General features: G+C 58.9%; 2 protein-coding genes across 2 annotated transcripts in view; one reads left to right on the top strand and one right to left on the bottom strand.

The window, feature by feature from the left end:
• Positions 1 to 3,514: 3,514 nt before the first annotated feature.
• ANKRD33 (ankyrin repeat domain 33) lies at positions 3,515 to 9,657 on the top strand (the record flags this gene model as incomplete). Its single annotated transcript, XM_084277209.1, has 4 exons — positions 3,515 to 3,823; positions 5,772 to 5,901; positions 7,684 to 7,824; positions 8,888 to 9,657. The coding sequence occupies 4 exons, from the start codon at positions 3,515 to 3,517 to the stop codon at positions 9,655 to 9,657; spliced, it is 1,350 nt and encodes a 449-aa protein (XP_084133335.1).
• A 1,758-nt stretch (positions 9,658 to 11,415) lies between these two features.
• Positions 11,416 to 14,931, bottom strand: part of NCKAP5L (NCK associated protein 5 like) — a gene marked incomplete at its 3' end in the record, with an annotated part of 17,642 nt that continues 14,126 nt past the window's right edge. Inside the window, 1 exon segment of the mRNA XM_084277208.1 lies at positions 11,416 to 11,454. Coding sequence (XP_084133334.1) covers positions 11,416 to 11,454 — 39 coding nt within the window.

Below are 14,931 nucleotides of genomic sequence, written 5' to 3'. Positions count from 1 at the left end.
CTCATGTTCAGGCTCAGGATCTCACGTTCAGGCTCAGGATCCCCATGTTCTGGCTCAGAATCCTCATGTTCAGGCTCAGGATCCTCATATTCTGGCTCAGGATCTCATGTTCAGGCTCAGGATCTCACATTCAGGATCAGGATCCCCATGTTCAGGCTCAGGATCCTCGTGTTCAGGCTCAGGATCCTTATGTTCAGGCTCAGGATCCCCATGTTCTGGCTCAGGATCTCACATTCAGCATCAGAATCCATTTGTTCAGGCTCAGGATCCTCACATTCAGAGTCAGGATCAGGATCTCATGTTCACATTGGGATCCACATGTTCAGGGTCAATATCCCACATTCAGGCTCAGGATCCTCACGTTCAGGATCAGGTTCCTCACATTCAGGATCAGGATCCACAGATTCACGTCAGGATCCTCATGTTCAGGCTCAGCATCTCATCATGTTCAGGCTCAGGATCTCATGTTTAGGCTCAGGATCTCATGTTCAGGCTCAGGATCTCATGTTTAGGCTCAGGATCTCCCATTCAGCATCAGGATCCTTGTGTTCAGCATCAGGATCCACAGATTCACATCAGGATCCTCATGTTCAGGCTCAGGATCCCCTGTTCAGGCTCAGGATCTCACGTTCAGGCTCAGTATCTCACGTTCAGGCTCAGGATCTCACGTTCAGGCTCAGGATCCTCATGTTCAGGCTCAGGATCTCACGTTCAGGCTCAGGATCTCACGTTCAGGCTCAGGATCCTCAAGTTCAGGCTCAGGATCCTCATGTTCAGGCTCAGGATCTCATGTTCAGGCTCAGTATCTCATGTTCAGGCTCAGGATCCTCATGTTCAGGCTCAGGATCTCACGTTCAGGCTCAGGATCTCACGTTCAGGCTCAGTATCTCATGTTCAGGCTCAGGATCCTCATGTTCAGGATCAGGATCTCATGTTCTGGCTCAGGATCCTCCTGTTCAGGCTCAGAATCCTCCTGTTCAGGCTCAGGATCCTCCTGTTCAGGCTCAAGATCCTCATGTTCAGGCTCAGGATCCACAGATTCACATCAGGATCCTCCTGTTCAGGCTCAGGATCCTCAAGTTCAGGCTCGGGATCTCATGTTCATGCTCAGGATCTCACGTTCAGGCTCAGGATCCTCCTGTTCAGGCTCAGGATCTCATGTTCTGGCTCAGGATCCTCCTGTTCAGGCTCAGGATCCTCATGTTCAGGCTCAGAATCTCATATTCAGGGTCAGGATCTCACGTTCAGCATGGGGATCCCATCAGGATGCTCTGAGCACAAAGGGAGCAGCTGGGATCCTTCATCTGCTCCATAATTCCCTGTCCCAGGGTGCAAGCCGGGTGACCTTTGGCACTCTGCCTCCATGGATGCTTCAAACACAGGACGTGGCCTCCCCCCATCTGCTCTGGGACAGAATCCCTGTCTTTTTGCCATGGGAAGAGCTGTCCTGGAGCCTGGAAGTGCCTTTTCCCACATCCCACATCCCAGATTCCCAGATCCCACAGCCCAGCTGGTTCCTGTACCTCAGAAAACATGTGAAACAAGCCCCAAACCCACAAAAAAATCACCCAAAAAAAAGCCCCACCCCAAAAAAAAACCCCAACAACTTCAAAGGTGAAGATGAGGGAGCATCCTAAATTCCATGTGGGATTCAGGAGCCTGGTTTCTGCAGCCCCTGAGCTCCATGGGGCTTTGACATGCTGATGCCCAGAGGATGGGAGGGTTGGGGGGCACCTCACAAGGGGGGGACCAAAGGCATCTCTACCCCGTGCCCTCAGCCCAAGCAGCAGCTCTACCTTCTCTGGGAGCCACGGGGGTGGTTTCTAGGAGCTGATGGCTCAGGTGGCAGCATCCAGCTGAGGTGAGAGCAGGATAAAAATACCCCCCTCAAGGCTCCCAGCAGCTCAAGATGCTAAATCCTGCCCAAGCAGCCCCTGATCCTGCTCAGGAGGGATGGATGGAGCCATTTTAAGCAAGGGTTTAAATTAGAGGTCCCTTGGCTGAACCCTTGGCTGGCTGAGCCCACAGGGACGTGCTGGTGGTCACAGCTTTGGTGTCCAAAGATCATCCCAGAGCCAAAGCACAAGGATCCTCCTCACCCCAAAGGGGAACTGGGGGGTTTTCCAGAGTCTCTTGGGGCATTTTCCTTCCTCATCGGAGCAGTGATGCTGCCTGGCCAAAGAGGGACCTGTGGGGAAGGGCTGAGCAGCCCCAGGTAAGAGCAGGGGGGTGGTGAGGAGAGTAGGAGGGTGGTGAGGAGAGTAGGAGGTGGTGAGGAGAGCAGGAGGGTGGTGAGGAGAGAAGGAGGGTGGTGAGGAGAGCAGGAGGGTGGTGAGGAGAGCAGGGGGGTGGTGAGGAGAGCAGGGGGGTGGTGAGGAGAGTAGGAGGTGGTGAGGAGAGCAGGGGGGTGGTGAGGAGAGCAGGGGGGTGGTGAGGAAGGTGAGTAGGAGGTGGTGAGGAGAGTAGGAGGTGGTGAGGAGAGCAGGGGGGTGGTGAGGAAGGTGAGGAGAGTGGGGGGTGGTGAGGAGAGAAGGAGGGTGGTGAGGAGAACAGAGGGGTGGTGAGGAGAGCAGGGGGGTGGTGAGGAGAGTAGGAGGTGGTGAGGAGAGTAGGAGGTGGTGAGGAGAGCAGGGGGGTGGTGAGGAAGGTGAGGAGAGTGGGGGGTGGTGAGGAGAGCAGGGGGGTGGTGAGGAGAGCAGGGGGGTGGTGAGGAGAGTAGGAGGTGGTGAGGAGAGCAGGGGGGTGGTGAGGAAGGTGAGGAGAGTGGGGGGTGGTGAGGAGAGCAGGGGGGTGGTGAGGAGAGCAGGGGGGTGGTGAGGAGAGCAGGGGGGTGGTGAGGAGAGCAGGGGGGTGGTGAGGAGAGCAGGGGGGTGGTGAGGAGAGTAGGAGGTGGTGAGGAGAGTAGGAGGTGGTGAGGAGAGCAGGGGGGTGGTGAGGAAGGTGAGGAGAGTGGGGGGTGGTGAGGACATCAAGGGGGTGGTGAGGAGAGTAGGAGGGTGGTGAGGGGAGCAGGGGGGTGGTGAGGAGAGCAGGGGTTGGGCAGGAGAGCATCCCTCATCCCTGGAGCCTCTTTTGGGGGGGTGGGGGTCTAAGAGGGGTGGGAGATGAACAGCATGGAGGTGGCTTTTCCTCCTGCCCCTGGCACCCATCAGGTGATGGGTGGCTTCTGCTTCCAAGGGAGATGGTTGGTCCATCCCTGCTCCAGGGTTTGAGGGGCTCCTTGGGGCTCCAGGAGCTCAGGGGTGACCCTCACCCCCCTTCCCTCTCCAGGCTGCTCTATCCCTGCTGCTGGGAAGGGGCTTGGGGTGAGGACCACCTTGGGCAGGCAGGGAGATGGAGATGTCCCCATGGGGCTGGAGCTTGGTGGGACAAGAGGGGTGCTGAGACCCCCTGTGAGGTTCCCACACCAGCTCCATGTCCACACAGGGGGGAGTGAACATTTTGGAGTGCCCCCACCCCACCCACCCACCCCAGGAGAGGCTCCTGGCCCCAGGTAGGGCTCGGGGCCAAGCTGATGACAGATGCCTGTGGTGGAGGAGAAGATGCTGCAGCCCCAGGTTCCAGCCTGGACACCTCTGACCCAGAGCTGCACTATGAGGAAGAGGAGGAGGAGGAGGAAGAAGACTCAGAGCCCTCAGACTCCAGCAGTGTTTTCTCTGAGGACTCAGTGTACCCTTGCTACGAGCTGTCCCCAGAGGCTGGAGGAGCTGGGGGGCTCAGCCTCTACCAGTGCTGCACCAGGAACGATGCCAAACTGGTGCTGGAGAGGCTGGAGCACGGGGTGACCAGGAGAGAGGCCACAGAGATGGACAGCAACGGGAGGGTGAGCGGCTGGGTGGGCTCCCTGAGGGGCACAGAGCTCCTGGGTTGATGGGTGGCTGATGGGCTCTGCACCCCAGGGGAGGATGCTCTGGGGTGGGATGTGGGGTAGGATGCTCTGGGTGGGATGCTCTGGGGCGGGATGCTCTGGGGTAGGATGCTCTGGGGTAGGATGTGGGGTAGGATGCTCTGGGTGGGATGTGGGGTGGGATGCTCTGGGGTGGGACGTGGGGTAGGATGTGGGGTAGGATGCTCTGGGGTAGGATGCTCTGGGTGGGATGCTCTGGGTGGGATGTGAGGTGGGATGCTCTGGGGTGGGATGTGGGGTGGGATGCTCTGGGGTGGGACGTGGGGTAGGATGTGGGGTAGGATGCTCTGGGGTAGGATGCTCTGGGTGGGATGCTCTGGGTGGGATGTGGGGTGGGATGCTCTGGGGTGGGATGCTCTGGGGTAGGATGCTCTGGGGTAGGATGTGGGGTGGAATGTGGGGTAGGATGCTCTGGGGTAGGATGCTCTGGGTGGAATGCTCTGGGTGGGATGTGGGGTGGGATGCTCTGGGGTGGGATGCTCTGGGGTAGGATGCTCTGGGGTAGGATGTGGGGTGGAATGTGGGGTAGGATGCTCTGGGGTGGGATGCTCCGGGGTGGGATGTGGGGTAGGATGCTCTGGGGTGGGATGTGGGGTGGGATGCTCTGGGGTGGGATGTGGTGGCTGATGGTCTTTGCACCCTGGGGGAGGTTGCTCTGGGGTGGGATGCTCTGGGGTGGGATGCTCTGGGGTAGGATGCTCTGGGGTGGGATGTGGGGTGGGATGCTCTGGAGTGGGATGTTCTGGGGTGGGATGTGGGGTAGGATGCTCTGGGGTGGGATGCTCTGGGGTGGGATGTGGTGGCTGATGGTCTTTGCACCCTGGGGGAGGATGCTCTGGGGTGGGATGCTCTGGGGTAGGATGCTCTAGGGTAGGATGTGGGGTGGGATGCTCTGGGGTGGGATGTGGGGTGGGATGCTCTGGGGTAGGATGTGGTGGCTGATGGTCTTTGCACCCTGGGGGAGGATGCTCTGGGTGGGATGTGGTGGCTGATGGTCTCTGAACCCCAGGGTAGGATGCTCTGGGTGGGATGTGGGGTAGGACACTCTGGGGTAGGATGCTCTGGGGTAGGATGCTCTGGGTGGGATGCTCTGGGGTGGGATGCAGCAGCTGATGGTTTCTGCACCCCAGGGTAGGATGCTCTGGGTGGGATGTGGGGTTGGATGCTCTGGGGTGGGATGTGGGGTGGGATGCTCTGGGGTGGGATGTGGTGGCTGATGGTCTTTGCACCCTGGGGGAGGATGCTCTGGGGTGGGATGCTCTTGGGTAGGATCCTCTGGGGTGGGATGTGGTGGTTGATGGTCTTTGCACCCCGGGGTAGGATGCTCTGGGGTGGGATGTGGGGTGGGATGCTCTGGGGTGGGATGCAGCAGTTGATGGTCTTTGCACCCCAGGTTAGGATGCTCTGGGGTGGGATGCTCTGGGGTGGGATGTAGGGTAGGATGCTCTGGGGTGGGATGTGGGGTTGGATGCTCTGGGGTGGGATGCTCTGAGGTGGGATGTGGTGGCTGATGGTCTTTGCACCCCAGGGTAGGATGCTCTGGGGTGGGATGTGGGGTTGGATGCTCTGGGGTGGGATGCAGCAGTTCATGGTCTTTGGATCCCAGGGTAGGATTCTCTGGGGTGGGATGCAGCAGTTGAGGGTCTTTGCCTGGATAATCCTGGAGGGTGCTGGTTGCTAAGGCAGGTGTGGAGGGAGGTTGGAAGGCTGCTGGGTGGGATGGGTTTGCTGAGGGATCTGTGTCTCCTGGGGCTGCTCCAATCCTTGGAGGAGAATCTCACCCTCAGCAGCTGGTTTGGGGTGGGGGGTGGGGGTGCTCAGGGAGGTGCTGTGGCACCCTGGTGCTGAGTGTGTCCCCTGTCAGAACGGGCTGATGGTGGCCTGCTCCAAGGGCTTCGTGGACATCGTGCCCCTGCTGCAGAAGTGCCCCTACATCAACGTCAACCAGCAGGACAAGGACGGGAACACGGCGCTCATGATGGCAGCCCAGGCAGGTGGGCACGGCAAGGAGGGGCTGGGCTCACCCTAGAAGGGAGGAGCTTCTCCTCCAGACCCCTGCAGTGAGCCAGCTGGGGAGATGGTGGTCCCATGGGAGCCCATCCATGGGAGACCACCCATGGGAGCCCATCCATGGGAGCCCATCCATGGGAGCCCATACACAGGAGCCCATCCATGGGAGCCCATCCATGGAGACCACCCATGCCCACCCATGGGAACCCACCCATGGGAGCCCACCCATGGGAGCCCATCCATGGAAGCCCATCCATGCCCACCCATGAGAGCCCACCCATGGGAGCCCACCCATGGGAGCCCATCCATGGGAGCCCATCCATGGGAGACCACCCATGGGAGACCATCCATGGGAGACCACCCATGGGGGACCACCCATGGGAGCCCATCCATGGGAGCCCATCCATGGGAGCCCACCCATGGGAGACCATCCATGAAAGACCACCCATGGGAGCTCATCCATGGGAGCCCACCCATGGGAGACCACCCATGGGAGCCCACCCATGGGAGCCCATCCATGGGAGCCCACCCGTGGGAGCCCATCCATGGGAGCCCATCCATGGGAGCCCATCCATGGGAGACCACCCATGGGAGTCCATCCATGGGAGCCCATCCATGGGAGCCCACCCGTGGGAGCCCATCCATGGGAGCCCATCCATGGGAGCCCATCCATGGGAGACCACCCATGGGAGTCCATCCATGGGAGCCCATCCATGGGAGCCCACCTGTGGGAGCCCGTCCATGGGAGCTCATCCATGGGAGACCACCCATGGGAGACCACCCATGCCCACCCATGAGAGCCCATCCATGGGAGCCCACCCATGGGAGCCCACCCATGGAAGCCACCCATAGGAGACCACCCATGGGAGCCCATCCATGGGAGCCCACCCATGGGAGCCCATCTGTGGGAGACCACCCATGCCCATCCATGGGAGACCACCCATGGGAGATCACCCATGCCCACCCATGGGAGCCCATCCATGGGAGCTCATCCATGGGAGCCCACCCATGGGGGCCCACCCAAGAGTGTGGTCCATCTTAATGCCATTTAAAAGTGGGGGGGGGGGGTGGGGGGGGTGTCCTGGGTTGCATCCCCAGGAGTGTGGGCAGCAGATGGAGAGAGGGGGTTGTCCCCCTCTGCTCCACTCTAAGGAGACCCCCCTGCAGTGCTGGGTCCAGCTCTGGGGCACAAGGGGAACGTGGAGCTGTTGGAGTGGGGCCAGAAGAGACCATGAGGATGCTCCAAGGGCTGGACAGGCTGGGAGAGCTGGGGTTGTTCAGCTTGGAGAAGAGCAGGCTGCTTCTGGGGAGACCTCTGAACCTCTTCCAATCCCTGAGGGACCTACAGGAGCTGAGCCAGAGCCACCACGTGCTCCAGAAAACCCCATGAGCCACAGAGATTCACCAGCACGTGGGCTCCAAGCCAGCAAATGCCACCTGGAGGGACCAAACCCATGACCATGATGGTCCCTCTTGCTCCTCTGCCCCGTGGGGTCACCTTCTATCCCTGTCCTTTTCCTTTTGGTCCCCACTTGGGGCCTCTTCTCCCTCATTCCCTGCTGAAGCAGCTGGTGGGACAGCACCATTCCCTGCCCAGCCAAACCCAAAGCCAGACAAAGCCAGAGCCCACCCAAGCTTTGGGAGGTGTCCTGACCCCCTCCAAGCCGTCCACATCTCTGTCCCTCGTGGGGTGTGACCACCACAACCACCAGGCATGGTCAGTTGTGGCTCGTTGAGTCTAACCCAGGTTCTCCCTGGCTCTTCAGGACACATCACCATCGTCAACTACCTCCTCAACTACTACCCCAGGCTGGAGGTGGACAAGAGGGACCCCCGGGGCCTGACGGCGCTGATGAAGGCTGCGGTGCAGGGGCAGCAGGACTGTGTGGCTGCCCTGCTGCTGGCTGGTGAGCATCTCCCCAGGGACATGGCTTTTGGGGGAGGGGGTGGCACTAGGACCTGTTGGGAGGATGCTCTGGGGTGGGATGTGGTGGCTGATGGTGTTTTTGCACCCTGGGGTAGGATGCTCTGGGGTGGGATGCGGCAGTTGAGGGTCTTTGCACCCTGGGGTGGGATGCTCTGGGGTGGGATGCTCTGGGGTGGGATGCAGCAGTTGATGGTCTCTGCACCCCAGGGTGGGATGCTCTTGGATGGGATGTGAGGTAGGATGCTCTGGGGTGGGATGCAGCAGTTGAGGGTCTTTGCACCCTGGGGTGGGATGCTCTGGGGTGGGATGTGGTGACTGATGGTCTCTGCACCCCAGGGTAGGATGCTCTGGGGTGGGATGTGGTGGCTGATGGTCTTTGCACCCTGGGGTAGGATGCTCTGGGGTGGGATGCTCTGGGATGGGATGTGGTGGCTGATGGTCTTTGCACCCTGGGGTAGGATGCTCTGGGGTGGGATGCTCTGGGGTGGGATGTGGTGGCTGATGGTCTTTGCACCCTGGGGTAGGTTGCTCTGGGGTGGGATGCTCTGGGGTGGGATGTGGGGTAGGATGCTCTGGGGTAGGATGCTCTGGGGTGGGATGTGGGGTAGGATGCTCTGGGGTGGGATGTGGGGTTGGATGCTCTGGGGTGGGATGCAGCAGCTGATGGTCTTTGCACCCTGGGGTAGGATGCTCTGGGGTGGGATGCTCTGGGGTGGGATGTGGGGTAGGATGCTCTGGGGTAGGATGCTCTGGGGTGGGATGTGGGGTAGGACGCTCTGGGGTGGGATGTGGGGTAGGATGCTCTGGGGTGGGATGCTCTGGGGTGGGATGTGGGGTAGGATGCTCTGGGGTGGGATGGTCTGGGGTAGGATGCTCTGGGGTGGGATGCTCTGGGTGGGATGTGGGGTGGGATGCTCTGGGGTGGGATGCAGCAGTTGATGGTCATTGGATCCCATGGTAGGATACTCTGGGTGAGATGTGGGGTAGGATGCTCTGGGGCAGGACACAGTGGCTGATGGTCTTTGCACCCCGGGTGTGTCCAGGAGCAGACCTGCAAGCAGTGGATCCCGTCAAGGGCAAGACAGCCAGGGAGTGGGCAGCCTTCACCGGCCGCTTCGAGACCACCCAGCGCATCCAGCGGCTCCTGAGACGCCCCCGGGCCGAGCAGTTCGGCACCGGCTACCGGCCCGAGTGGCCAGCCCTGCCTGGGCTGGTGGCCAAAGCCCTGAGCCCCAGATCCCCTGGGAAGAAGCTCTCAGAGAAGATCAGATCCCTCTTCACCTTCAGCTTCCCCCGGGACCCCGAGGAAGAGGGGGTGATGGACCACATGGTGAGGATGACCACCTCCCTGGCCAGCCCCTTCGTGGCCACCGCTTGCCAAACCCTCTGCCCTGACAGCCCCCCTGAGGTGGGCAAACGCCGCTTGGCCGTGCCAGAGATCCTTGGGGATCAGGTGTGGGATCCAGGTGCTGCTCCAGAACCCACCTCCACCCCTCCTTGCAACGGCCAAGCCGTCTCCGAGATCCGTCTCCTGCCCCAACGCCGGGCGCCTGGGGGTCTCCTGAGCTTCCTGCCCCTCAGGCTGTGGAGGGGGAACAACAGCATCTTCCCTGGAGAGCCCGTCCCCAAAATCAAGGTGAGCAGGACCTCCTGCTCCTCCCCTTGCTCCAGGGAGAGGAGGCAGCGCCGGGGGGACAAGGACCTGCTGCAGCTGCCCAAGTGGAGGTACAAGGAGCTGAAGGAGGAGAAGAGGGCGGCTGAGGAGGAGAAGGGACAGGCCAAGAAGAAGAGAGGGAGGAAGAAGAGGTGCTAAGGCTGGAGGACTTGGGGTGGAGGCACCAGATAGCCCCTTGCACCTCTTGTTTTCCTGGCATGGGCAGGGGGAGGTTTCCCCCTCCCCAGCAGCACAGGGATGCCCAAGGGAGGAGGATACTGAGGACATACCCACCCCCCTGGGGTCCCTCACCCAGCTCCTCATCCTCTCCCACCTCTGGATCCCAGGCTGTGAGTCTGCCAGGGAGCAGCTCAGCAGCAGGACGGGCTCTTCATTTCCTTTTTTATCCTTTTCCCCCTTTTTTCCTCCTTTTTTCCCCCCTTTTTCCCCCTTTTTCCCCTTTTTCCTCCCTTTTCCCCCCTTTTTCCCCTTTTCCTCCCTTTTTCCCCCCTTTTTCCCCCTTTTTTCCCCTTTTCCCCCTTTATTTCCCTTTTTCCCCTTTACTTCCCTTTTTCTCCCCTTTATTTCCCTTTTTCCTCCTTTTTCCCCTTGTTTTCTGGGTTTTTGCCTCTGTGATCTGGGATTAAACCGGAGTGGTTGCCATGGTAACAGCATCAATTTAAGGACTAAAGCTCAGGGATGCTGGTGGGGCTGGTGGCATCCCCTCTGTGTGTGTGTGTGTGTCCCCACCCAGTGACACTCACATCCCCAGTCCTGTGGGGTGCAGATGGACAAACTGAGGCTCAGGGGTGGGGTGGGGGGTCCATATCCCCAAGAGGGGGGTTAACAGGAGCTCCAGGACCCAGGCACAGGGTGGGAACCAAACTGGGGGTGTTGGGGAGGGCTCAGGGGCTCCATCCTGCTGCCCACTGGGGAGGGCACAGGGGGCTTTAGTGCTCCAGCATCACCCAGAGGTGCCCATCCCAAGGAAACCACTTTCTGGGGACACCCCTGGGCACCCCCTTGGGGCCCCCACTCCATTGGGGACACCCCCCCCAACCCCCCCACCCAGCTCCACAGCTGCCCAGACAACCCCTGGGTGACCCCAGGTTGTGCTCCCCAGATTTTCCCAAACCTGGACCCATCCCAGGGTGCTGGGAGGGGCACAGGACCCCCCCCAGCAGCCCCCATGGAGCCCCAGCACCCAGGGCTTGACCCCCCCCCACCAGGAGAGCACCCAGTACCCAGAGCAGCTGAGAGCAGTGGGTAACCCCAGGGACAGGCTTGCACCCCTCATTCCCATCCCTGCACCCTGCTTTTTTTTTTGGGGGGGGGGGTAAAATCTCTTCCCCCCACCCCCTCCCCTGCCCTCAGGGCTGAGTTGGGGGTGGGATGCTCAGCAGGATGGAGGACACCCCCCTATGTGTCCCCCTTGGCTGTCACCAGGCTCCTCAGATGAGCAGGGGGTGGGGGGCACATGGAGCATCCTTCACGTGGCCCCCAGAATGGGGTGGGGGGAGAGAGGGAGGGAGGGAGAAACTGGGGGGGGGGGGTCCCACCAGCCCCTCATCCTCCTCTGTTGCCATGGGGACGGCTGGATGCTCTGGGTTGGATGGGGAGGTGACACAAAGTCTCCCCCTTGGCTTTGGGGGGAGGGGGTCACGTTGTGGGGTGAGTCATGATGCTGCCAGGGTGGTGGCACCCAGCCCAGTGCTGAGACTGGGGGGGGGGTGGGATCTGGTACCAGTAAGGCTGGGATCACCCCACAGAGACCCCTGTGTCACCCCCACAGAGACCCCCCCACCCCCTGTGCTGTGGGGTCTGCTCTGCCTGGTGACACAGCTCAGAGTCCAGCCCTGGCTGGATTCACTTCCCCACAGCCCTGCCTGGGCCTCCCAGTCCTCCCAGTCCTCCCAGTCACCCCAGATCAGGAACCTGGAAGTTTTCCATCCCCTCCTGAAAGTTTTTAAGGGGATTAAAAACCCCAAATCTACCCTATCTGGGGGGGTGAGGGTGGAATCTGGGTGCCACCACCCTCCTGCACCCCCTTGGACCTCAGAGCCATCCCAAAATAACCCCGGAGGGGCGGCTGGCTGGGTCCCATCCCAGAGATGGCTGGTGGTGATAAGGTGTCTGGAGGCACCAGTTTCCTCTGGGACCAGTTCCTATCTGATGGAAACTGCCCATTTCCCATCCCTCCCTCCCAGTCCCAGCACTGGGCAAGGTCACCAGTGAAGGTCCCTCCTGGTTTATCCTGGTTTTGTGTTTCTTGTTTGTTGGGATTTCCGAGATCCTGAGTGATACCAGGGGAGAGGCAGCCAGAGGGACTGGGGGGGGGGGTCCAGGGACTGGGAGGGGGGTGTCCAGGCACTGGGAGGGGGGGTCAGTGGTGGGATGGGGGGGAGGGGGAAGGAAATGAGGAGCTTTGGTTGGGGTTGGGGTGAGGTGGGTGCTGCTGGCTGCATCCCCCTGCCCATGGGGTTGGGAGCTGAGGGAGGGGTTGGAGTGAGGGATGGGGGTGGGGGGGGGTGGGAGGGGGGTGGAGATGGTGGGTGACCCCCCCCCTCCACCCCCACCCCAAAAAAAACAGCCCTGAAGAGGAGAAAGGGGAAGTGCAGCCCCACGTGTCCTGGGGGGGGGAAGGGGAAGTGCCCAGCCCCTCCCCCCCCCCGTGGGAACAGCCTGGAGCTCCATCCTGAGGGCTGGGGAGGGGGGGGGGCTGAGGGGGGGGGAGGCACCAAGCAAACCCCCTCTGCAGAGGGATCGTTTGGGAGCCCCCATAACACACCCCCCCCAAGGGACAAACCACCCCCCAACCTCCAGCACAGCACCCCGAAGGGTCCCATCCAGCCCCATATCCAGGGAGACACTTGGCCCCCCAAATTCCACTATATCCCCCCCAAATTCCACTGTAACCCCCCCAAATTCCATTGAACCCCCCCAAATTCCTCTGTAACCCCCCCAAATTCCATTGAAACCCCCCCAAATTCCACTGTACCCCCCCAAATTCCAATGAACCCCCCCAAATTCCACTGTACCCCCCCAAATTCCATTGTAACTCTCCCAAGTTCATTGTAACCCCCCCAAACTCCATTGTAACCCCCCAAATTCATTGTAACTCCCCTAAATTCCATTGTAACTCCTCAAATTCCATTGAACTCCCCCAAATTCCATTGAACCCCCCTAAATTCCAATGTAACCCCCCCAAATTCCAATGTAACCCCCCCAAATGCCAACATAACCCCCCAAATTCCACTGTAACCCCCCAAACTCCATCAAAACCCACCCAAATTCCAACATAACCCCCCAAATTCCACTGTAACCCCCCAAACTCCATTGAAACCCCCCCAAATTCCAACATAACCCCCCAAAATTCCATTGAACTCCCCCAAATTCCAACATAACCCCCCAAAATTCCATTGTAACTCCCCCAAATTCATTGTAACTTCCCTAAATTCCATTGCAACCCCCAAACTCCATCGAAACCCCCCCAAATTCCAACATAACCCCCCAAACTCCATCAAAACCCCCCAAATTCCAACGTAACCCCCCCACATTCCAATGTAACTTCCCCAAATTCCAATGTAACTCCCCCAAATTCCACTGTAACCCCCCAAATTCCAATGTAACCCCCCCAAATTCCAATGTAACTCCCCCAAATTTCACTGTAACCCCCCAAATGCCATTGTAACCCCCCCAAATTCCAATGTAACTTCCCCAAATTTCAATGTAAGCCCCAAAATCCCATTGAAAACCCCCAAATTCCCTTGCAACCCCCCCAAATTCCATTGTAACCCCTCAAATTCCGTTTTAACTCCCCCAAATTCCATTGAACAGCCCCAAATTCCACCATAACCCCCCCAAACTCCATCAACCCCCCCCAAATTCCATTGTAACGACCCGAACTCCACTGTAACCCCCCCAAATTCCACTGTAACCCCCCAAATTCCAATGTAACTTCCCCAGATTTCAATGTAAGCCCCAAAATCCCATTGAAAACCCCCAAATTCCATTGCAACCCCCCCAAATTCCATTGTAACCCCCCAAATTCCATTTTAACTCCCCCAAATTCCATTGAACACCCCCAAATTCCACCGTAACCCCCCCAAGCTCCATCGAAACCCCCCCAAATTCCAACGTAACCCCCCAAACTCCATTGTAACGACCCAAACTCCACTGTAACCCCCCCAAATTCCACTGTAACCCCCCAAATTCCAATGTAACTTCCCCAAATTTCAATGTAAGCCCCAAAATCCCATTGAAAACCCCCAAATTCCCTTGCAACCCCCCCAAATTCCATTGTAACCCCTCAAATTCCGTTTTAACTCCCCCAAATTCCATTGAACAGCCCCAAATTCCACCATAACCCCCCCAAACTCCATCAAACCCCCCCAAATTCCATTGTAACGACCCGAACTCCACTGTAACCCCCCCAAATTCCACTGTAACCCCCCAAATTCCAATGTAACTTCCCCAGATTTCAATGTAAGCCCCAAAATCCCATTGAAAACCCCCAAATTCCCTTGCAACCCCCCCAAATTCCATTGTAAACCCCCAAATTCCATTTTAACTCCCCCAAATTCCATTGAACACCCCCAAATTCCACCGTAACCCCCCCAAGCTCCATCGAAACCCCCCCAAATTCCAACGTAACCCCCCAAACTCCATTGTAACGACCCAAACTCCACTGTAACCCCCCCAAATTCCACTGTAACCCCCCAAATTCCAATGTAACTTCCCCAGATTTCAATGTAAGCCCCAAAATCCCATTGAAAACCCCCAAATTCCCTTGCAACCCCCCCAAATTCCATTGTAACCCCCCAAATTCCGTTTTAACTCCCCCAAATTCCATTGAACACCCCCAAATTCCACCGTAACCCCCTCAAACTCCATCGAACCCCCCCAAATTCCAACGTAACCCCCCAAATTCCATTGAACACCCCCAAATTCCACCGTAACCCCCCCAAACTCCATCGAAACCCCCCCAAATTCCAACGTAACCCCCGCAAACTCCATTGTAACCCCCCAAAATTCCACTGTAACCCACCCAAATTCTACCGTAACCCCCCCAAACTCCATCGAAACCCCCCCAAATTCCAACGTAACCCCCCAAATTTCAACATAAACCCCCAAATTCCATTGTAACCCCCCCAAATTCCACTGTAAACCCCCCAAATTCCATCGTAACCCAAAGCAAGCTGGGAAAACAAGGCTGGAAAGCACCCTGCAAAGGCCAGGGGTGGGTGGGAGGAGCAGCCCAAAGTGGGGGGGTCAACCAGGATGGGGCTGGGGCCGGGTGCGTGCGGGAGGAAGGGCGGCCGGGCCGCGGCTGTGTGCTCAGCAATAGGAAATGCTTTATTAGCTGGGAGTGGTGGAGAGAAGCCAGGCAGGAAGAGGCAGTAATAAGAAACATTCTTCTCCTTCTCCTCCTTC

The sequence above is a fragment of the Gallinula chloropus genome, assembly GCF_964237585.1.
Source record: "Gallinula chloropus genome assembly, chromosome: 31".
Taxonomy (NCBI): Eukaryota; Metazoa; Chordata; class Aves; order Gruiformes; family Rallidae; genus Gallinula; species Gallinula chloropus.
Note: the sequence above shows the minus strand (reverse complement) of the source record. Positions and strands in the feature narration are given on the sequence as shown.